Source organism: Podarcis pityusensis, assembly GCF_964106645.2.
Source record: "Podarcis pityusensis genome assembly, chromosome: 2".
NCBI classification, from domain to species: Eukaryota; Metazoa; Chordata; class Lepidosauria; order Squamata; family Lacertidae; genus Podarcis; species Podarcis pityusensis.
In genome coordinates, this window is record NC_138029.1 from 34,410,840 (window position 1) to 34,435,436 (window position 24,597).

General features: G+C 44.1%; 1 protein-coding gene and 1 long non-coding RNA gene across 2 annotated transcripts in view; one reads left to right on the forward strand and one right to left on the reverse strand.

Moving 5' to 3' along the window:
- LOC308470701 overlaps window positions 1–12,881 on the forward strand; it is a 26,806-nt gene extending 13,925 nt beyond the window's left edge. The window contains exon 3 of the long non-coding RNA XR_013982572.1: window positions 12,629–12,881. This is a non-coding gene — a long non-coding RNA (uncharacterized lncRNA). The remainder of the gene's footprint in view (window positions 1–12,628) is intronic.
- The window catches only part of FADS6 (fatty acid desaturase 6), a 23,525-nt gene continuing 8,390 nt past the window's right edge, over window positions 9,463–24,597 (reverse strand). The window contains 6 exon segments of the mRNA XM_080993856.1: window positions 9,463–9,853; window positions 11,396–11,575; window positions 12,888–13,075; window positions 15,233–15,413; window positions 18,624–18,790; window positions 20,685–21,216. Of these exon segments, the coding sequence (XP_080849982.1) occupies window positions 9,704–9,853; window positions 11,396–11,575; window positions 12,888–13,075; window positions 15,233–15,413; window positions 18,624–18,790; window positions 20,685–21,216 (1,398 nt within the window). The 3' untranslated portion in view covers window positions 9,463–9,703.

Sequence of the window (24,597 nt, forward strand, 5' to 3'; positions counted from 1 at the left end):
TAAACCCACAACCCTGAGATTAAGAGTCTCGTGCTCTACCAACTGTACTATCCTAGATTATATCCTATTTTTGGTAAACTAAAAAGCTGAAAATGTTTGTAACCTTTCGTCTGGGGTGTTGCTCTTGCTCCCCTGATAATTTTGGCTGCTCTTTCTCTGCAGCTTTTCCAGCTCTTAAATCTAAACCATTTCTGTCTAGACCAGCCTCTTGTTTCGTGAAACAGCCAGTTGGAATATTCTGGGGCCTTACAAGCAAAGCACCAAGAGCATAGTCTTCTCCTGTTTGTTCTCCGTGTCTGGTAGTCATTTAAACAGCATATGAAGCTGAAGGTTTATTATCCATTTAGAGTCTTTCCACCCTGACTCCAAATCACTTTAGTCATCAGAGTCGTTCGTAAACATTACATTTATAGGTGCATGATATCAACCCTCTACAATGGCAGTTCTTCTGACATATATCCAAACAAGCACTGAATAAGATACTTTCTGAATATCCTGCTGGCCTGAGACAATTCTCCTGAAGTGAGAGGGACTAGCTGATTTTTTAAGCGATCTGTTTTGAATGCTGGGTCCTGTGATAGTTAATACCATGGTTTATAGCCATTGGTAGACTTAGCTTTCATAAATGTGCCTAATCCAGTTCAAGGCGGCTTCCAAACCAGCAGCTACCATCACATTTTGTGGTAGTAAATTCCACAAGTTAATATATGTGCATTGTGTGAAGCATTTTATCCTGTCATCTGTGAGCTTATTGCCAATCAGCTTCATTGAATGGCTGCCCCATTCTCACAGCATGAGAGAATATTTATTTCACCCATTTTATCCACTCTGTACCCAATTTTGTAAACTCCTTAATGATAGCAAATTTATTATGAGCAAGCCCCTTGGATCCCCATTCAACCTGCAGATGTTGGCTACGTATGCAATCTGATGCATACTTACCTGTGGTTAAACTCCACTGGTTTGTGTTTTTTTTTTAATAAATATTTTATTGAAATTTTTAAGTTACAATATAATAATCAAACAAAATTATAACAAAACATAACATACTTTCATATCTTCTTGTGACCTCCTCACATCTCCCGCCCCTACCTTCCATATTAAAAAGGTTTGATCCAGCAAATTATCACCTTACTTCCATCCTCACTGTCTAATTATCAATTAAATTTATCCAACTGTTTGTCCAAAATAAGAATTGTTTTTTCTTACGTTTTCTTATCTTCCTACTTCTCTTCATCTATTTTAATGGTGCCAAATTGTTTATGATCAAGCATCCTGCTTAGCATTCATACAGTTTGCAATATTTTTGCAAGTAAATCTTAAATTTTTTCCAATCTTCTTCTACCGTCTCCTCTCCCAGATCTCGGATTCTGCCGGTCATTTCAGCCAATTGCATATAGTCCATCAGTTGCATCTGCCATTCTTCCAGTGTGGGTAGATCTTGAGTTTTCCAGTGCTTCGCGAGAAGTATCCTTGCTGCTGTTGTGGCATACATAAAGAATATTCGATCCTTCTTTACCACCCCTTGGCCCACCATACCCAGAAGAAAGGCCTCTGGTTTCTCAGAGAAGGTATACTTAAATACCTTTTTCAGTTCATTATATATCATTTCCCAGAAAGCCTTCACTTTAGGGCAGGTCCACCAGAGGTGAAAGAATGTTCCTTCCTTTTCTTTACATTTCCAACACTTATTATCAGACAAGTGGTATATTTTTGCAAGTTTGACTGGTGTCCTATACCATCTATATATCATTTTCATTACATTTTCTTTCAGAGCGTTGCAAGCAGTGAAATTTAACCCAGTAGTCCACAACCTTTCCCAGTCCTCAAACATGATATTATACCCAATGTCCTGTGCCCACTTTATCATGGCTGATTTTACCGTTTCATCTTGTGTATTCCATTTTAACAGCAAGTTATACATTCTTGAAAGTACCTTAGTCTTAGGCTCTAACAATTCCGTTTCCAACTTCGATTTCTCCACCTGGAACCCTAACTTTTTGTCAAGTTTAAAAACTTCCTTAATCTGAGCGTAATGTAACCAATCTCGCACTTTTTCTCTCATTTTCTCCATACTCTGCAGTTTCCAATTATCTCCATCCTTTTCTAGTATTTCCCAATACTTTGGCCAATTGGCCTCCATGTTGGGTCTTTTTCGGGCCTTAGCTTCCAATGGTGAAAGCCACCTTGGTGTTTTATTTTCCAGTAAGTCTTTATATTTTGTCCAGACATTAAACACTGCTTTTCTGACAATATGATTCTTGAAAACCTTTTAACAAGGTTTTTAAACTCCACTGGTTTGAATGGGATTATGAGTGGACATGCATAGGATCACACTGCTAAACTCTGTGTGGTGATACCATAGAGAGGGGCATTATTTTCAGTAGCAAGCAAATTTTGCTTAAAAACTTCACCTGCATGCTGTCAATATGATTTTACTGCAATAGCAACCGCTGTGTATATGAACTGTATAGTTAAGCTTTATTCTGAACAAGATCAGAGCTTGTCAAACATGATTGTTTCTGAACTGAGCTGTAATTATGCCAGCAGCATGTGGCATTGGGATTAACCTCTTCACACAATCTGAAATGGTATCGAAATAAATCTCTGTTTAATCCTCCTCTCCCCCCCCCCCTTGCCCCTTAATTTTGCTGCCATTGGATTGGGGGGCACTGTGGTCTTCGTAAACCATGGAGGAAATTCATCATGATGATTAATCAAGCCTTTAATGAACAAATAGAGAGGAATGGATGGGAAATTAGGCCAGCAAAATCCACCCTTGTCAGCCAGTTCAGGATTATTCCCTACGCAGTGCTTGCTTCTACTCTGAAATGATAAAGCCTTACTTTCAGTTGGTGGCTATTAAGTAAAAGTTGAAGTAAATGTGTTGTTTTGAAAGTATTGTGATGAATACTCAGATTTTTAAAAAATCAGGATAACAAAAGGCCAACAAATGACCTTTCAGACATTTGTTGGAGTATGACTCCCACCATCCCTGACCATTGGGCTTTGCTGATTAGGGATAATGGGAGCTGGAGTCCCAGCAAAATCTGAAGGGCCACAGGTTCTGCATCCCTGGCTTCCAAGAACATTCAGGTTTATCTTCTACTTCTAGAACTTCTTATTCTTGTGGCATACTGCTTAATTTGCCATGATTCATTTGCTGGTCAACAGTGAAAACATTGCACATCGATAGTTGCAAAACAGACATCACTCTGAGCTTGCAGACATGAGACAGGTGAATGACTTCTTGTATTATCTTATATTCCATCCTTTCAGCACTTACCTTTTTACATTCCACTCTTATCCTCCATGGTGTAGGAGCTCTGGAAGTGGGGTAATAGCTATAGCTATGGTTTGCCATTTCAGAAATCACAGAATCATAGAAATGTTGTAGTTAGGATTCCTTAACCATGACTTAGCATCATGTCTTACTTGTGCCTATGTATCAGTCATTAAGGATTTGTATTACAGGCTTGATATGTTGTTGAGGGGTTTATATTCTTGCTATTTGGATGGGGGGGTGTCATTTGTTCATAAACGACAACAATGACTTTCATAATAAAACTTGTAATATAGAAAAAACTTGAAATTTGGTCTATTTTGGTAAGTTCAAGCGATGCATAGTCTACAGTGAATATTCCATTCGATACCCACTAAGACCAAAGAATAACAGTTTCGGGAACTAGCTGAATTGAAATGAATATTCAGAGCAAAATGAATTTGTTATCTTGGTCCGGCACAGCTACTGTGTTGCTGATCTCTTTTCTTTTTTTTTAATAATATTTATTAAAATTTCAAAGAAAAGAAAGAGATTACATTAATAAGAAAATTAACAATAAAAAGGAAAAATTAACAATAAAAAGGGAAAATACAAAATACAAAAAAAGAAAAAACAGTTAAAAACAATTCCATCTTTTCATCACTTCTCTTACATTTACTTATTTCCCGGACCTCCTCATACCACCCTCTTTTGTATTCCAATTCAGTTTGTTAGTCCAGCAATTCCTTTCCCTCCTTTTTAATCCTGATCTTTAATCTTGATATATTATAACATTAAATTTTTACGTATTAAAAACCAATTTTTCCATATTCTTTTATACCATTACAGCTAGAAACCACTTAACTTCAATCCGACATCATTCTAACATTCATTAATTTTACAATATTTCTGTAAGTAGTCTTTAAATTTCTTCCAATCTTCTTCCACCGACTCTTCTCCCTGGTCTCGGATTCTGCCAGTTATTTCCGCCAATTCCATGTAGTCCTGTGTTGCTGATCTCTTGCCTAAGAGAGTAAGAGCAGGTATCAGGCTCCTATTTGCTTCAAAGTGATCTTCTTCTTCTCTTCCTTTGACTTCCTGCCATTAACTATAATTTCACAGAACATGTTCACCAATCCAACCCAAGGTTGATGCAAGCCAGCTTCCCCTAATAAAGCATGATTTCAAACCACAGTTTTCAGAAGAACATGGTTTGTGATGATATTCATGTAATATTCAACTATAGTTAAGGCAGGGGGAAATTATTCTGAAGAGGGGCGGCTTTGTCTTTTCTGTGATGGCTTTGTTACAAATTTAAGTGCATAGGAGCCATCTCTAGGGGCTGGGGGTCTTTGCACACACCCCCAATAAAATATTTGAGAGTTGATGGGCAATTGACATCCAAATGATGCACGTGCACTATGTCATTTGATCAATTATGCAGGGCAGGCCTTACCTCCCCCCCCCCAATATTTTATTCAAGTTGGCATCCCTGTTTAAGTGGGAATGTGTGTTGAGTACTACAGAATACAGTGGTACCTCGGGTTACAGACACTTCAGGTTACATACGCTTCAGGTTACAGACTCCGCTAACCCAGAAATAGTACCTCAGGTTAAGAACTTTGCTTCAGGATGAGAACAGAAATGGTGCTCCGGCGGCGCGGCGGCAGCGGGAGGCCCCATTAGCTAAAGTGGTGCTTCAGGTTAAGAACAGTTTCAGGTTAAGAACAGACCTCCGGAACGAATTAAGTACTTAACCCGAGGTACCACCGTACTCACATTCACATCTCATCCTGATTTTCTGCCCCCAAATATCTCCACACTTTTTCTCCCTATCAAAAATACCTTGCCACGTACTGGATGCTTCATGAACCAAGTGATAACAAATGGCACATTGATTACACAATGCTCAACACTTGCAGCCAGATTCGGGATGACAGGTTTTTTTTGTAAAATAATAATAATCAATGAAATCCATCAAATCATGGATATGTAACAGAGCCTAGTTGGCTGTCTTATTGAAAAAATGTCACTTTAAAGTTCAGTAATACTAAATTTGGAATGTTGGAGCAGCATCAGCGATTTCAATATCCTGACTACATCTGGGTCTCTGCAATAGCTCATACCATGTTCCACCCACCCAGTCATCTTCCCTTCCTGCCTCTTCTACCTGCGACCTTGCTGGTGATGCTCAGTGGCGGAGGAACTCTCTCCGGCACCTGGGGCGGCACAGCCCATACGGACTGCGCATGTGCGGCATCCCACGTTTGCACAGTCCATATGGGATGCCACTCATGTGTGACAGGATCCCGTATGGACGGCATGTGTGAGCAGCAGCCCGGATGGACGCCACGTGAGCAGCGCCCATATGGACTGCATGCGCCCTCGGCCACTCTACAGCTGGGGGGAGGCAGGGGCCATCTTGTCACCCCTCCCAGAGTGGCACCCGGGGTGACCTGCCCCCTCCTTCCTACACCCCTGGTGATGCTCCACATTCTTTCAAAAGAAAATAAATTAGGCAAGGCACAGATGTAAAATTGCATTACCAGTTTTATCTCAAGAACGCAAGTTCTGCATCACAGGAAATTTTAGGGGGAGGGGGAGGTAATATAAGAATTCATTTTCTTCCTACCTCCCCCCCCCCCCCCGCATTGCATAATAATTTCCACAGCAGCAGTCTTTAATATAGGCTTCCCCCCAACATCATTCTTGTTAAGAAGTCTACCACCCAAGGTGGTTGTGTTGCCCCGGCTTATTGGGCTGTCATCATTTGGAGGTAACTTCCATTTTGCCAGTTCTGGAAATTTGCCTTCAAGGCCCATCAATCATTCCATGGAGAAGTATCACCTTTTCAATTGTCCTAGATTGGAGGCTTGACTTAACAAAGTGATTTAGCTAAGTTTAACAAAGTCCCTGAGTTATCCTGTCTGCACTGAGACAGGAGTCAACTTGATCTTTCATGTATTACTTTCCCCCTTGCAGACAGAACCTCCACACATTTCATGTCTGTTGTAATGTATGGAAAGCAGTATGAAATTTCCTCCATTGTGGATTCATAAATCAGCATCAGTCTGTTATCTGAGCCATACACCAAAGTTGTGCGGGGGAATACCACTCAACCATCTTGCTGTGTGCAAGTGTTTCCTGACATGAACGTGTTGAATTGATTTATTGGTTTGGCGTGACCCCCGCTAATTGATTTACGATCCACAATTAGCTCTTTATGCCCGGCGCGCTTCCTCCGAGCTGCGCCACTCAGCTCCGTCTCCAGTAGCTCTCCAGTCACGCCTCAGCAGAGTTAAACACAGCGGTGAAACTGTCACGTAGCTTCCACTTAGCTTCCGACAAACACAGACAGAGACCAGGTTTGTCTAATATCAGTCCTTTATTCCGACTTTCCCCAGGAATCTCCTGGGCTCACAGCAGCCATGACAAACTGCCACCTTCTCTCTCAGAGAACCAGAGAGGAACAGAGAAAACGAAACTCCTCCCAGCTTCTAAAGCTGACGTCAGAATGCTGAGGCATCATGGGAACTTCTTAACCTGTTAAGTTCCAAACCCAACACCCCCTCTTGCCGAACCATTCTGACAAGACCTTTTTGAGTTCAACACCTTTCCCTTTGCCTTGTGCCCCTTCCCGGCATCTTTCCCAGGCACCTGTTGAACCCCTTCAACACTCCCAGAATCACACTGTGCGACACTTTTCCACGCACTTGTGACCTGATACCCTACTGACCCATTTGGGCCAGCAGTTGTGTCTTCTCCGTCAGACTCTTCCCCCTCTGACTTGACACCCTGTTTGTGAGCTTTCTCCATTACGCTAACCGGAGATGAAGCCTCACACCTGGACACTCCTTTCACAACCTTTGGAGATGCCCAGACCTGCCCTGAACCCTGATCTTGGACCTGGTCCCCATCACCGGGTTCTGAACCCTGATCTTGGACCTGGTCCCCATCACCGGGATCAGCCTCTGGCTCCCTTTCCTCCTCAGAATCAGACAGACATTCTGAGAGAAAAATCAGGACCATTCCTGAGTCTTGAACACCCATCCTGTTCACAGAACTCAGCCTGCTTACTGACCAGCAGCTTGGTTTGATCACCCTCTGGGTATGCAAACTTCCACCCATTGGTTGCAGGATCATATCCACAGAAGATCATTTCCTGAACCTTTGGACCACCTGCCTCAAAGAGCTCAAAGGGCTCTTTGGCTACCCTCCCAAACCCGGGAAAACCATGTACCTTTGCACCCTTGCATGCCCTGCACCCTAGGGACCTCCCACATTTCCGGAGTTTGTACCCTTTTGTGCACCTGTGCAGCTTTTGCACATGACTGGGAACCTTAGCACACTGCACCTGTGCTTTTCCAGCATTCCCACCACCCTCCAGAGGTGACTCCAGAACAAAGAGATTGTTCTGCCCCCTTTTCATGTTGGCCACTTGTTTCCCCCCAACGTAGACCTCTAGCTCCTCCTGTAAAGGAGAAAAAAACATGTTAGCCACAGCAGAAACCGACTTTCTCATTCCGTCTGCTAACATCACAGTTGTTTCCTGTTGAAAACAGCCCTGCAGTTCCGCATTTTGCCAGCAGGCTCGCTTAGCAGGTGCTGACCAACAGCAGTATCCAACACCCAGCGTGTCACCGTGTCCTGGCTGGAGTTGTTCTTCACAGTTGCCATAGAAGCAGTGATAAGAAAACAACCCTCCCCAGCGTCTGAACCACGTCTTTCCCTTGCGTTCCCACGCTGGCCTCCTCTCCGAGACTGATTCCCATGAGAACTCAGCTGGTTGACCTTGGGACCTTCCTGCCCAGCTGTCTCCGCTCTCCATGGGCAGCAACGACGAACTCCAGTGGAAAAACACTGCCCGGGGCTCCTCCCAGCCGGCTTGGCCCTCCTTCTCCGGAAAAGCACTCCTTGCCAGCTCCGCCCCCTCTGGCCTGGCTCCCACTGCGGCTTTCTGGGAACCTGCTTTGTTGACATTCCACTCCAGCACGCACAGTGGACAAGCCTTTACACTTGCCTTTGGAATCCTTCGCCCCCCCCGATCTGCTCACTAGCACTCCTTGAGGCTAACACATCAGGAACAGGGGCACCAGCCATCTTTAGGCTTTTCTCAATACTTCTCCGGGGCTCTGGCCTTCTGCTGAAGCTTCACAGCACATCCCAGGCAGCCCTTGCTGACTTTACGCCCTTGCCCGACTTCTTAGAGTGAGCTGTTCAATCGGAATGTCCTCCAAGACCTGGCTGCCTGCCATTGTCTTCCGTTCTCCCAAGGGGCCCCAAGCTGTACTCACAGATCACAAGCTCCTCCGGCACCCATCCGTGGAGAAACGAATTTTCCAGCTGCTCTTCAGCTCCCAGCACTCAGCTCTCAGCACAGGCAACCACTTAGTGTCTTTCAGCTGCTCTGAGCTCCGCAGCTCTCCTTTGCCTCTTAACACCAGGCAAAAATTCCTGCCAGCGACTTCAAACGCATTCCGGCACTTCAAAGCGTTCCTGTGACAGTTTTTACGATCGGTGATTAAGGGTCCATAACCTGTTGAATTGATTTATTGGTTTGGCGTGACCCCCGCTAATTGATTTACGATCCACAATTAGCTCTTTATGCCCGGCGCGCTTCCTCCGAGCTGCGCCACTCAGCTCCGTCTCCAGTAGCTCTCCAGTCACGCCTCAGCAGAGTTAAACACAGCGGTGAAACTGTCACGTAGCTTCCACTTAGCTTCCGACAAACACAGACAGAGACCAGGTTTGTCTAATATCAGTCCTTTATTCCGACTTTCCCCAGGAATCTCCTGGGCTCACAGCAGCCATGACAAACTGCCACCTTCTCTCTCAGAGAACCAGAGAGGAACAGAGAAAACGAAACTCCTCCCAGCTTCTAAAGCTGACGTCAGAATGCTGAGGCATCATGGGAACTTCTTAACCTGTTAAGTTCCAAACCCAATCTGTTTAAGGGGCAGCGGGAGAAATAATGCATGAATCAGCCCTTACAGCAGGAGTGGCAAACCTGTGGCTTTCCATTTGTTGCTGAAACATAACTCTCATCAGCCCCAGCAAACATGGTCAGGGATGATGGAAACTCTAATATAGCAATGTCTTGACTGGAGGGTCTGCAGGTTCACCATCCCTACTCTATAATTCATGGGATGGATGCATCAAAGTTGTCGGTGTGCAAAATTAAAAGAGAGCGGGGAGGGGAGTCAAAGTATTAAAAATATCTCTTGTATAGGAGCAATTGATCTCCCCTTTGACTCATCACTGAGCAGATGCAGTTTCTTATCCAAAAGGTCATCTACTTGTCCATATGGAAGATATTAAAGACATGCTGGTGTTCCCCTTGATAGCTTGATCCAGTTCCTAATCTGAATTCTAAATTTCTTGATTCTGGGAAAGAGCAGTCTTGCCTTAGGTTTATAATAGCTGTGTGTCCTAGAAGAGTTGTCACTGAATCCCAACAAGTTCAGAAATAGGTGGCGCGTGGACCATCAGTTCTTCATATTTGGCCAGGAACAACTTCAGACGGGACCAATAAGAATCCTCATTGTATGTCAACTTCTTCTCTTTAAAGTACTGGGAAACAATTGGCTTGATCTAAAAGGGAAAGGCAGCATTAATTAGCATTACTAGTGATTACTAATATTTCCAGCAGTTAGGATAGCCCCTAGACTAAATCCCTCTTGGGCCCTCATTTGCCAGCTGCAGAAGCAAAAGAGGGGTGTGGTTAAACAGCATGCCCTTCAACATTTCTCCGATGAAAATAGGGACATCTTATTCAATAAAGTGAGGGACGCGGGTGGCGCTGTGGGTTAAACCACTGAGCCTAGGACTTGCCGATCAGAAGGTCGGCGGTTCGAATCTCTGTGACTGGGTGAGCTCCCGTTGCTCCGTCCCTACTCCTGCCAACCTAGCAGTTCGAAAGCACGTCAAAGTGTAGGTAGATAAATAGGTACCGCTCTGGCAGGAAGGTAAACTGCGTTTCCGTGCGCTGCTCTGGTTTGCCAGAAGCACCTTAGTCATGCTGGCCACATGACCCGGAAGCTGTACGCCGGCTCCCTCATGACTGGACCTAATGGTCAGGGGTCCCTTTACCTTTATTTATTATTATTATTACTATTACTATTACTATTATTATTATTTTGTTTATATCTAGCCCATCTGACTGGGTTGCCCCAGCCACTCTAGGTAGCTTCCAACATATATAAAAACATCATAAAACATTAAAAAACTTCCCTATACAGAGCTGCCTTTGGATGGATTGGGGGTCGCATAAAAACATACCCTCCAATATTTCTCTGATGAAAATAGGAACACTCTAAGGAAAAGTGGGAAATTTCAGCATCAAATCAGAAACTGGGACAGCTTCTGAAAATCCTGGACTGTCCCTGGAAAACAGGGACACTTGGAGTGTCTGGAACAGTCCTCATGCCACAGATATTTGGCAAGTGGCTGGGGGGGGGGTGTCCTCCACTTCCATTACAAAGCAGCCCCAGCTCCAGCAAAACTCTTTGCTGTTGACCTGAGTTAAAGGCTCAGGCCCCAAGTATCTGAACAACCACATCCTTCCCTACAACCCCTCTCAACCCCTCAAGATTGGTGGGAAGGCGGGTGCTTAGTATTTCTGCTGCCCTCAAAACTAATGTGAGGTGGTGGCCTGGAAGCCAGCATTCCTTGTGACAGCCCCTAAATTGTGGGATTCCCATGGCACCAAGGTTTGTCCAGCATCTTCACTGTACAGCTTCCATTGGATGCAGAAGACACTCCTCTTTACCCTGGTCTTTGATAGCCAAGAATGTAAAAATATACCTGTCTCTGCCTTCTGATTTAAACTGCATGGGTTTCTTATTTAAATTGTATTAGCTAGTTGCTTATAAAAATTATTTTTATCTGATTTTAAAATTAGATGGCTGCATTGTTGTAACCTCCTTATGGTGAGGAGTGGGTAAGGAAACCTATAATGGATAGAATAAATGCAATTTCTTCTATCCCCAGAGATGTTGTGACCTTGACCTCCCATGAATTCACTTCCTTCTTAAAACCACCAGACATGTCCCCTTCTCCTTACTCATTCCACATTCAATAGACACTCCTGCCTTCTAAAGACCCAGCACGTCCATCCGCCACCCAACTTCGCACCTTTAGGCACATGTTATCAGAAAGTGCTGGGAAGAGATGATGCTCCACGTGGCAGCTGATGATCGAGTGCCCAAAGGACCAGTCCAGCAGGGGATTCCGAGGCAGGTTCAGAACGCCGCAGCTCATCATGTGAATCCGTTTGGGCTTTTTGTCAGCTGCGAACATTGGCAGGCCAATATGCTACGAGACAAAACCAGAAAGAGCTAGCTGCTGCTGATCCTTCCTAAGAGCTCGAGAGGAAGCTTAGCTACAGAAGGAAGCATCTGAATAATAGCAATAAATCATGTTTCCAGATACATCGCAGTGAGCCCCACTCTATGGTGGAGAAACATTAACTCACTCAGAAATGGAACAGACCCAGAATTCTGCATTAAGTAATTCGCAACCTGCATAAAGGCAGGGATGGGGAATCAATTTGATTTAGTTCACATAAACCTAGAATTTGTATGTTCTGAAACAACGTGCAAACTGAAATGCAAGCAAGATTTCCAAATTCTCACTTCTCTAAATTCTGCAATACTGTATAGTTTATAGCATCACAAAAAATATAAATAATTCACTTTTCAGGGGAAATGTGGCATAAAAATGCATATATTAGTGAGATTAATAGCAAAAAATTATTATTAACATATAGAGGGGAAATCTTGCAAAAACACGTACATCAAGCAAGATTTCATTCAACAATCTGTATATTAGGAGAAATGCATGCTAACATTCTATTTTTTGTGAGGGCTTCTTTTCAACAAAGTAAATAGTAATGTAGGAATGTAGGGAACTGAACTTAAGATGGGGGAAAAGAGAAACTGCAAGAAACCTAAATGGACAGATTCATCCATCTATATACAAAAGATCACATCAAGTATGGATGCTGTCAAATATCTGATGCAGCCTAATTCCATGTTTACTTGCAATATTGCATCATGTGTACTTAGAAGTTAGTTTATTTATACAGCCTAATTCCATGTTTACTTGCAATATTGCATCATGTGTACTTAGAAGTTAATTTATACAGCCTAATTCCATGTTTACTTGCAATATTGCATCATATACCGTATACTTAGAAGTGAGTTTGTTTATAAACTACATTACACTTATTATATTTGAGTGGGACTTATTCTTAATTGAGTGAACAGGATTGCAACCAAAATGCATACTTTTAGAGAGGCATCTCTATATGTGTGTTTGTGTAGTTAAATATGCAACCAATGTTTCATTGTTCCATTTCCTTTGCAGGTTTTGCAGAATCCCATCTTTTAATCTACTTACAGCTCAGTCCTGTGCATCCCCATTCAGAAGCTGGTTTTGCGGAGTTCAGTGGGAGTTCATATATGTGTGTGGGGGGGGGGATTGCAGCCTAAACATGTCAACAGTGGGAAAGAATAAAGCATTTGCCAAATATGTTGGATGTTTCGAGTCACACGGCCTATTGCCGCGAGACCATCAATTAGTTAAACAGCAAGAGAGCCCTTGATACAGAGTTGGTAGCATTTACCTGGAAGATATTAACATGGATGTAAGGGTGAGAAAGGAGAGCTCGCGTGACCAGCATGCAACTGAGAGCGGACCACATGGACTGGAAACCTGAGATGTTGATCAGCAGCCAGTAATGGGAGTACAGGCCAACAAACATGCAACAGAGCGTCCGGATGGCAGTCTTCAATTCAACTTCTTTGAGCAAGCCTGTGGAATCAAGAATCTGTGAACGTAGCAGCTCTCAGGGCTCTTTCCCTAAGCTGTTACACCATAGGTGGGAAGGCACATTTCTGAGAAGCAACCTGAAGCTCTGCCTCATGTGGGGCAATTTGCAGCAAGGCTCCATTCCTCATCCTTCTCCTTGATAATATTACAGCAACAGTCATTCTATTTTTGAAGCATTTCTTTAGAGCCAAGCGGTGGTGTTAGGAGAGGGGGTGTTCAGCTCTTTTTCCTCATCACATTTCCCTAATGGCCTCCTTCTTGGGAGCTCGGTGGCAGGGGAAAATATAGGTACAGCATCTGTGTGTGTTGGTGGGGGAAGAGAATTTAGAGTGGGGAAATAGTTCAGGTAAGATCAGTGGCTTGCTTAGGCTCCCCTCCCCACAGAAAAACACATCACCAAAAAGTAGCCAATGGAAGATGCAGTTCTGTGCAGAATTAGCTTCTGCTCACTTATGTAGGTGCAAATTTAGAAATACTTACTGTAATCGAAAGAGAAATAAAACATACCTCACTTCACACAAGATTATTGTTAAATATTTGACGGAAAACTAGGAAAAGGTGTGGATTTTGTTTAGTGGCATCGAGGTACTCTCCAGTAAAACTAGTTTTGGTAGGATGTGGTGAATGGTTTTATTCTGCACTCAAGGTCCGCCTGCCTGATCATAATATTTAAGGTCAGGAGTATTTGAGGTCAGGTGAGACTGGCTTAGCAACCCTGCGGAGGCAGGTTTCTCCCCTCTAATGTGTGGAATGGCCTCTTTGCTTGCTTTAAATAGCTGGAACTATATTCTACAGGCCTCTTTCTCAGCCTGTGAGCACACTTGATTCAAATTAAGTAGGTGGGACTGGTTAAACAGATGTTCTTGTCTAATGGAAGTGGATTAGACTAGCATACTACATCTGAACTCCTGGAACATGAGTTGAGAAACCTGTGGGTCATGGACTTTCTAAAGTAAACCAAGTATTTTTCTTTATTGTAACCTTTCAAATCTTAATAAATATTATTTAAAAAATAAAAATAAAAAAATAAAGTAAACCAAAAGTAATTATTGCTTTTAATCTTTAACTGGTATGATGAATACCTCCTACAACTTTGTTTTCTTGATGTAACACAAATAAATAAATAAATAAATTATACCCCCACCCATCTGGCTGGGTTTCCCCAGCCACTCTGGGCTGCTGCGTTGATACTTGGACCTGAAATGCTTGAGTCTTACATTTTAACGCTTGGGAACCACCTTTGACCAGCAGATCCAGTGACAGTTCACCACAAGGTGATGGTTCACCACAAGGTGTGGGCCTGTGCATCACAGGCAAGCTGTAATAGTCACTCAAAATTGTTCCCTATATGAGCACCTTGTGGCAAACTGTCACCGGATCTGCTACCAGGATCAGTGAAGCCAAAGATGCTCTGAAATTCGCTTAGTCTAAATAAGAAATAATATTTTTACGATATGTATCAATAATGATCCGAGTCTATGCCATCAACCCCCACATTTACAAACCCCAGGTAGGCAAAATTCAAGCTTAGCCATTCTACTTTGGCACTTGCCAAAACAGACTTCGTATCAAATAATTTCTCTCATGATATTGACCTATGAGTATTTTTAGTACTGCTTGTAAAACTCTACGCTTTTAAAACAATATTGCAATATCCTGTGATCCAATGGTTGGTATTGTTAGATTCCCATAAACAAAAACAGCGAAATGCTTTGTAAGTACTATAAATATTTCAACAAATAATTCCACATTGATAGAAGCATTAAGTGCTTTTTTGCTTCGATGCCTCATGTACTGGTTATAAAATAAGCACAAACCTGCAGTTAAAATGCAGGAAATCTATGGCTGCCAAAGACCTAAGGTCCAAAACTCATGCGACAGTAAAAAGATGAGTCACACCACACCAAGTGAATTTCAATTGGTGGGTTGCCATACCAAAAAGGTTTGGAACTGCTAGAGTAGCATATATTTAGTCCTTCCCCATCTTCTTACTCTGAGGCAAAGAATAAATGCTACATTGTGAGATACAATGACCAAAAATATCTTGATTTAAATCAGCTTCTACACGAAGATACTTAAAATTGTCTAGGATAAATGTTATATTTGAAAAGTAACAGGATTCAGAGGAGAGAAACGTACCAATGGCTACCAATGGGGTGAGGATGGGCACTGCGATGGGTGCAATGAACATGTAAACATAGCGGTTCAGGAAGGGAAGCTTCCATGTGCTAGAGTCTCCCAGGCCGATGACATTTGTGTAAGCGTGGTGGATTTTCACATGGTTGTAGGACCCCTGTTCTGCCGTGAAAGCAGAGCAAACCTGGGACAGAAAGAAATGGTAAATAAAGGAATGCTGCCTGCTCATGTATGTAGTACATATGCATTCAGGGCTCTCAGAAGTGACAGTATTACAGAATTTTACATAAGGTTGCAAGCCTGGTAAGCTCACTATTGGTCAACAAGACCTACTAGGCAGTACCGTATTGGCCTGAATATAAGCCACACTTTTTTTTCCAAATTCTGATCGTGAAAAGTTAAAGTGCGGCTTATATTTGGAACCTTACACCGCCAGCAAAACAGAACAGCTCCCACCCCCTGGAAGTGTGGCCGGCTGCCACTCCAAAGCCTTCCCCGAGCTGTCGGAACGAAGGTGGGGAGTCATACCGCTTTGCTGGCAGCCTTCCCCCCTGTACCCCTTATCTCTGGCAGCTCAAGGGAGGCTTTGGAGCAGCGGGTGGGCTGTGCGCCTTTGCCCCAGGCTCCCCTCTGGGGAGGGCGAACTGCACCACTTTGCTGGTGCCCACACTTTGATCCGTCCACTCGAAGGCGGCTTTGGAGCAGCTGTTCACAAGCCTCCCTTGACCCACCAGAGATAAGGGGGGAAGGTTGCCAACAAAGCGTCATGACTCCCCCCTCCCCCGCCCCGAGAGCAGCCCGGGAGCGTGGGAAAATGGTGCACAGCCTGCCCACTGCGGCTTATATTTAGGGTTCCCCCCCTCCAATTTTATAGGTAAAAGGTAAAGGTACCCCTGCCCGTACGGGCCAGTCTTGACAGACTCTAGGGTTGTGCACTCATCTCACTCTAGAGGCCGGGAGCCAGCACTGTCCGCAGACACTTCCGGGTCACGTGGCCAGCATGATGAAGCTGCTCCGGCGAACCGGCACCAGAGCAGCACACGGAAACGCCGTTTACCTTCCCGCTATAAAGCGGTACCTATTTATCTATTTGCACTTAAGGGTGCTTTCGAACTGCTAGGTGGGCAGGAGCTGGGACCGAACGACGGGAGCTCACCCCGCCGCGGGGATTCAAACCGCCGACCATGCGATCAGCAAGTCCTAGGCGCTGAGGTTTTACCCACAGCACCACCTGCGTCCCATTTCCAATTTTATAGGTGTGGCTTATATTTGGGTGCGGCTTATATTCGGGCCAATACGATAAATTTTAGAACACTGCTGTTTGGTGGTGAATGCTCAAATTACTTAATTCAGTGTAGCCTCCCTGACTCAAATGGGACTATGTTAGAATGTGTAGTTTCACAACAGGGTCCATAACACAAGATTTCATCTGTTTGTACCACCCAAGGGTCAAACTACACATTACACAGAAATACATGGAAACATACCGGTAGCTTGTAAGCCTGTTTTGAAGAGAAAGGACTACTTGGAGAGGGGGAATGTCATTTGGGAGCACAGAAGGGGTGCCGGGGAAGGAAATTTCATTCTTTCACTTCTCATTACTTTCCTGTTCCAGATTGCTCCTGAAAAACACAATCCTATGCATGTTGTCTCAGAGGCTTAAAATTGCAGCCTAAGTGACTTTCTTCACCTGCAGAGTTACACACATGTGTGCAAATATGCATTAAAGATCATACCCCAGACCCTCTCCTAGACTCTTTTTTTTTTAAGTCCAGTTTTTTTAAATCCCAATTTCCATTTCATATAAGACTCTGAAATTGTTGCAGGCAATTTGAATAAATTCATTTTGCAAAATAAAAGGGCAAAGTTTGCTGTGAATTTGTTTTATACTCAATCTGAATCAAGCAGTTCGGAATTTCCTCACATGTAATCTGATTTTGACATCTTTCAATTAGGGCAACTTTTTCTCTAAAGCTTTGCCAGGTTCAACCACACCTTGAGTGGAGCTGAAGTTTCACAGACTCCACAGACTCACCTTTGAGAGCCACTCCTTGAATCTTGCCACCCAGGATTTGTGAGAAAGCATTTAGCAATCCCTTTGCGAGGTGTGCAGTGTTGATGTGGCCTAAAGGTTATAAAAGACTGATGCCTTGTAAGTTGTCTGTGCTGCTGGCGCCCTGCCACTCTCCATTTCCAACACAAGATAGGAAAACGATGGGCATAATGATGGAAAGAACTTCTTTCAAGGGAAAGATTTCTATATTCAATGTACCCCTTTTTCAGGGCAACTTTTCAAGAAAAAGGGAGCTTTTCAAGATTTCTCAATTTTTATCTGACCCTACACAAATATTATTTCCTGCTTTCCTGAGGCTAAGACAGCGTGAGAAACAAATATGGGGTTAGATCCATGCAGTAAAATGTGGCACGTGAACCCCCTGACCACATTCTCCACTAATCTACAAGAGAACTCTCAAGTTTGTTCATTGGTGGCTTTATGTGCCAGTTCAAATGGTCCACATTCAGGGCAATGGTAATGCTTCATGTTGGCAGTAATGCAACAAAAGACGATCTTTTACTGGATCTGTCCAGTATTACAGCAAGTGGTCGTGCAGATAGAGATAGAGCGGCACTGGACCCCGTTAGGTTTATTATCTGTATTACACGGAGGAAAATGCTGGTGCTGTTTTTAACCCCCTAATCATTTATTTGATGGTGAAATAAGGTAAAGGTAAAGGGACCCCTGACTATTAGGTCCAGTCGTGACCGACTCTGGGGTTGCGGCGCTCATCTCGCTTTATTGGCCGAGGGAGCCAGTGTACAGCTTCCAGATCATGTGGCCAGCATGACTAAGCCACTTCTGGCGAACCAGAGCAGCGCACGGAAACGCCGTTTGCCTTCCCGCCAGAATGCTACCTATTTATCTACTTGCACTTTGACGTGCTTTCGAACTGCTAGGTTGGCAGGAGCAGGGACCGAGCAACGGGAGCTCACCCCGTCGCGGGGATTCGAACCGCCGACCTTCTGATCGGCAAGTCCTAGGCACCAATTACTTTAGATAACTATTGCAATATGTAGTTTACCCCTCATGAAGCTGCAATTCCCAGCATAAACTGCAGCTCCTAGGATCCTTTTTCTTTGGGGGTGCTTTAAATGTAAAGTTTATGTAAATGTAAAATGTGCTTTTAACATAAAAGGAGGGGGCACCTGCAGATGAAGAAATAGCCTCACACTGACACACACAGACGCGCGTACACACACACACACACACACACACACACACACACACAGTGCTTTCCACTCTCCTCCTCTAAAATAAAAGGGGGGAATGGGTTGATACGAGTCAAACCTCTTTGCATTCTCTCACAGAACAGGAGCTGCTGAAAGTGAAACGCACCTCAAGGAAGAATACGGCCCATATTTTCCCCCAGGACTTGGACTCCGCCAGAGCATTGTGGGTGGCCAGGTGGCTCCCCTTCACAGTGAGGGTTTGATGTACCACACCCAAGATGGCAATGCCCAACAGGAAAGGGAACAGATTGTCAGAACGCAGAAGCAGGAACCCTAGGGAGAGAGAGGACACATTTAGAACCTTCTGCTAGAGGTAATCAAAGGACCTAGAAGGTCCATGGGTCCTAACCAGCTCTATCATGATAGCAACAAGGACCTTAGAATTTTTTGGGCTCAGCTCCTAGCTAGAAGGGAGGTTGATCATACTATCTGGTAGTCAGACAGAATCAGGACACTTGTGAAGAACAGGATCACACCTGTACTGTACATTTAAAGCACATGACGCCTCTTAACAAACCCCAAGAGTGCTGGGAATGACAGCTCTGTGAGAAGTAACTAACCCTTCTCAGAATTCTTTAGAGTAAGACATTTCCTTTAAATATATGGTGTGAATATGACCCAAACTGGTCTGCTTTTTGGAGATTAATGAAGCCTGGACACTTTGAATTGAGGGCTGCCAAAAAGTGATTTGTTTTGGGGTGGGTCTTTTTTTACCATAGCCGTGTGGTGTTTTTCTGTGTTTTTTTTTTCTTTTTTGAAGGCCCAAATAGGCATTAAAATGAGAGGCAGAGCTTTTGCAACTCAGTGTCATGTGGATGATGTCACTGTGCCATATTTTGCCCTGCCCCACGTCATTGGCAGGGTCAGGATAAGGCACGGCACCAATGATGCTGTGCCACATGTTCTAACTCAACATTACAGGAAATGGGAAGAGACCAAAAAACGAAAACAAACCAGCAGCAACAACTTCCATGTCTTTCAAGATGGTCTAGTTCAGGGTTTCCCAGACTTAGGTCTCCAGCTGTTGTTGGACTACAACTCCCATCATCCCTAAGTAGCAGGACCAGTGGTCAGGGATGGTGGGAACTGTAGTCAAAAAGCAGCTGGGGACCCAAGTTTAGGAAACACTGTTCTTGTTGGACCTTCAAATGCACTCAGCTAAGTCAATGCGAAAGAACCACAGATACATTGTTCTGTTCCATTCTGGAATGGTTTAAGGCATATTTATCTGGTTTTGCTGTAACCCACCATGGGATCTCATGTTGAAGGAGGGATAATAAATAAATTTTCATGCCAGCTGGGACAGATATGAGGGAGAACATCCTCCAGACTCTTCAGCTGGCTGAGGAATAATTTGGTCAAATACATCCCAAAAATTAAACTCCCAGAGAGAGTGTCTCTCTCCCCTGTAAATAACCTCATACCACCTGGGCACTCCATTACTGACCTTACTGTTAGATAGCACTGATTTTATTATGCAGGATGACTAACCACCGGGGGTCAGGCTGCGCGGCAAAATAGTGACTGATCTGAAATTCACCAGTTTAGCTGTATAAAAGCACCTGCCAACATCAATACAGATTTCCAAAACCACTCCAGTAATGTTCACTGTGACTTGCTGTGTTCTTGCTAGATACCATTTGCAACATGCCCGCTGAGCTAGGTTGGAGAGCTCCTCCACAAATAAGTTTCTATGGGGAATATCTCAAGATGATTTATGATAACATCAGTACAGTGTTGCACTGACTCACTTTTCAATGTGGGAAAGCTCCACCATCCTTTTCTGTTGCATAGTCCAGGGACTATGTGGCCATAAGTGGCAAAATGAAATAGTAGCCCCACCCCCAACCCCATGCTTAGGAGTGCAGCGCAAGGACGTTAACGTACTCCATGCTGTGAGGGTCAGACAAGCCCCAGGGCATTCTAACCAACCCATTTCTCAGCAGCCAGGCAGATGCTCCAGAGAAGTCTCTGTGCAAGGTAAGACTGGCCAATGCCCATGCCCCAGCAGTTGGCAACCTATGGTTTCCCTTCTTTAAGCACATCACAGGGCTTAAGATCGGTAAACTTTAAGGTGTTATAGCACCCATTAAGAATCACAGGACTCCCCGACCTTCCTCCCACCCCACTCCGCAAGTTCAATGAGCACCTGAGGCATTCTCCTTACCTACTGGCAGGGAGAGAAGGTTCAAAGCGATGATTGTGCCATCAATGCCATGCCTCTCCCACCAGCTGCTGCTCTTCACCACATCCTGCACCATCTCAGAGAGCTCCCGCATCATGGATTCCTCAGACTTCCTCCCTCCGGTTGGCTCCAGTTCCTCCTTGGCTGATCTTTTTAATACGCCCATCTTGTTTCCTTTGCCTAGGCCTGAATTGCCTTGGGGGACCCTTAGGCTTTGTTCTTCTGAAATCTCCTCTTCCGAAGGGCCTTCTCTTCTGGAGCCATTTGGCAGCTGTCGCTTGGCACCTGCGCCCTCTTGGCTTGGGGCGACCCCTTGTCCTAGCCTCCTCTCACCTTCATCCTGGCAACCGTTCCCCTTTTCCGGAGCCACCCCAGGGCTTAAAGGAGACACTCCCTGCAGAGGTCCTCCGTCATTCACATCTGCTGCCTTGGGCTGCTCCTCTTTCCTTCTCTCTGGGCACCATTCCTGGTTGTCCTTCATCAGCATCTCGCCCTGCCGTGGCTCCATTCTTCCCTGCAGAGCACAGGACACTGCAGAGTGAGAGCCAATGTCCTGGTGCTTCCGCAGGATCAAATAACAAGCAAGGCTGTCCCAGCAGGAAGGGCAGAGAGAGAGAGGGAGAGAGGGGTAGAAAGAGACAGCAGAGAACTGCAGGTGGCCTTCTTGGCAGAAGTGCCACAGTGTGCAGTCAGAAATGCTCACTGGGCTGTAAGCTCGTGTTGCTTCGCTCTAGCTTGGAGAAGTTGGCCCCGGTCCCATCCCTAGGCTCTGCCCATTTTATCAGCCTCTGCTCTGGCAGCTTCCGCCACTCCCATTCTGCTTGTGTCTCCATCCCAATGGGGCCGTGTCCCTTGCCCTTGGCTCTCTCTGTCATTAAGAACAGCTTGTTCAGGCAGGAACAGGGCTGCTGCGCTCACCACTGCCGAAGGACATGGGAAGGGCAGGGCAGCGGGTATCTTTGAAAAAAGGAGCGCGGAGCTCTGCTGGAGGCAAATAGGAAAAGCGAGAGAAGAGGCAGACTGCAAGAGAGAGACCCAGGTCCATCACATCCCAGTCTTAAAGGGCCATCCCTGATATTAAAGCAGAACACTCTTCAAACATTCCTGGATCTGCAGTTTTAAAAGTATATTCTAAATGCTTACAGCTCTCCATCTGTGTTTAGCACAGATGAACGTACAGTTTTGTGAATGTGAGGAGAGGGGGTCACAGTTGGAAGAGTTTATTATGAACGTGGATTACTATTGTATTATTTTTCAGTATTCAGCAGAACCCTCATTACTCCAACCTGATTTGTGTCTTCCTTCATAATAGAAAACCTGTGTTGGTGTAAACAGCTTTTTCATTTATCTTCTTAGCATAAGCCTTTGCCACAATGGCTCAGGGGATTTATTTAAAGGGCTGCCGTGCCAGTTCTGAAGAACTAAAAAATGAATTAAAAAAATCAACTCCTCGCAAATCATGAGACTTTATAAATGCCAGTTATAAATGTTGGGAAATTATTTGTATTGGCCCACAGATATTGCCAATATTAAAGGATACAAATAGATTTCTTTCCGTGTGTGTGTGTGTGTGTGTGTGTGTGTGTGTAGGCATATTTAAAATAAGCTAGTACCTAAACACAAACATATACACACAGAGAGAAGAACGCACTATAAAATTCATATTAGTTTCCTGATCTCTGGCCAGGACCACTAATATTTTTGCTGTGCTTTGACCTCTTTCTCACAAAAGTTGTTTTTATTTATTATTTTAAAACAAACAATTGAGTAGCCTAGGGCTGCCATACATCCGGTTTCCCCTGGACATTAATGGGACTTAAAAGGCAGAACTGACGTCCGGGGAAGATTTGCAAAAGGTGGTGGTTTGTCCTGGGTCTTAGGCAAGTCAATAGAAAAATTCGGGGGGGGGGGTTGTGTCTTTGTAAACCGTTTGGGTGTTTCCTTAAAAAAAGCTCAACAACCTTCAGGATGTCCTGGTTTTTACTTTTGGAAATATGGCAACCCTAGAGTAGCCTAAACCTATAAGAGAGTCAGTGTTGCATAGTGGATTAGGACCTGGAAGACTAGGGTTCAAATCTCCACTCAGCCATACAGCTCACTGGGTCACCTTGGGCTGGTCACTGCCTCTCAGTTTAACCTACCTCACAGGGTTGTTGTCAGGATTGAATGGGTATAGGGAGAACCACGTATTCCACCTTGAACACCTTGGAGACAAAAGTGTGATGTGAATGTAATAAAGAAATAAATGAGCTGTTTGGAACAGGGAGGGGAATCATGAAATTTGCCAGAACAGATTATGGGGAAAGGGTTACCTTTTTGTTTTTAATGTCCCTGCTTCTGTGCCTTTTAGCTGCAGCCTGGCACACACACAAATTGAGCTGGTGAAATTATGTATTTTGCGTTTTTATATTGTGATTTTATGTTTTGAACCGCCCTGAGACTTGCGGGTATAGGGCAGTATACAAATAATAATAATAATAATAATAATAAAAATAATAATAATACAGACCCTCCAAGTGACCCTATTTTCCAGGGATGTAGCACTTTTATAGAAGTCATTCCGGTTTTTTATTTAATTCCATAATGTCCCGCTTTTCTTTAGGATGTCCATATTTTCATCGGAGAATTGTTGGAGGGTATGGAGTTATCTGACCCCTGAGCCATGTGAAGGCAGCCCTATATTAGGGAATTTTTTAAAAAAATGTATAATGCCTTATTATGTTTCTTATATATGTTGGAAGTAGCCCTGAGTGGCAAAGCAGTCAGATGGGTGGGGTATAAAGAATAAAATTAATTAATTGTTGTTGTTGTTGTTGTTGTTGTTGTTGTTGTTGTTGTTGTTGAATAGGACGTCCCTATTTTCATCAGAGAAATGTTGGAGGGTATGGTACTAATAGTAGAAAGTGAGGAGAACAGCTTCACCTGTTAAATGTCTGCCTGACGGACTGCTGTTAAAGGCACAGGAGGAGAGCCAGTTAAACAGCTGGAAACTCAAATTGCAGGCTATACCACATAGGCCACAGGGAGAGGAAAGGAAGACAAGATGAGTTGGAGGAGAAAAGATTTGGGTGGGAGTGGGAGAGAAAGGAAGGGGGTCAGAGTAAAAAAGAAGACAGATGTAGGCAGTGGAAACAGCAAAGGCAGCAAAGAGAAACACAAGCTGTGTATTTAGGCCGGCAGATATTGTTTCAGTTTCCCAAGATAAGCTGAGCAGGGTGTATGTAGGACGGGCATGTACTGAGACTATTAAAACTATTTGAGGGGGCAGTAGGGAGGAATGGGAAGGCTAGTTTGGTGTATTAGAATATTGCATGCTCAGATGCTATGAAGATTGTGTGTGTATGTTTCAGGTCAAGCGAAAGGACAAAAGCTACCAAACAGGACCGGCTCAATACATTTTGCTGCCTGAGGCAGAAGACAAGATGGCGCCTCCTCCCCATTCCACCTACGTAAACTGACTGGACTGGTAGTGCAATCTGACCTCTGCCCTGGAAATAGGAGTTCCAGGAGAGGTATGTGACACACACACGTGACTTCCAGAAGTCAGGGAATGGCTTGGGAACTCAGGAGACGAAGCCAGGGGAGCTGCTGCTACTGCTGCCACCCAGTATGTGCTGCATGAGCCAGTTGCCTCACTTTGCCCAATGGTAGGGCCAGTCTCAGTGTCAAATGCCTGATAATGTGTAATCTGTCAGCTTCCAGACAGAATTCCCATAAGTAATGTTATTTGATTGATTGGTTGATTTATTGATTGAGGTTTTTATTTTATTTTTCTTTCGCAATCAAAGTGGTTAAGAAAAAGATAAATCAATAAAATCAAGGGGGGATACAACCCTACTTTTAAACACACAAAAATTAAAATATTATAACAGGTTAAAATCACTTCAACTTTCTA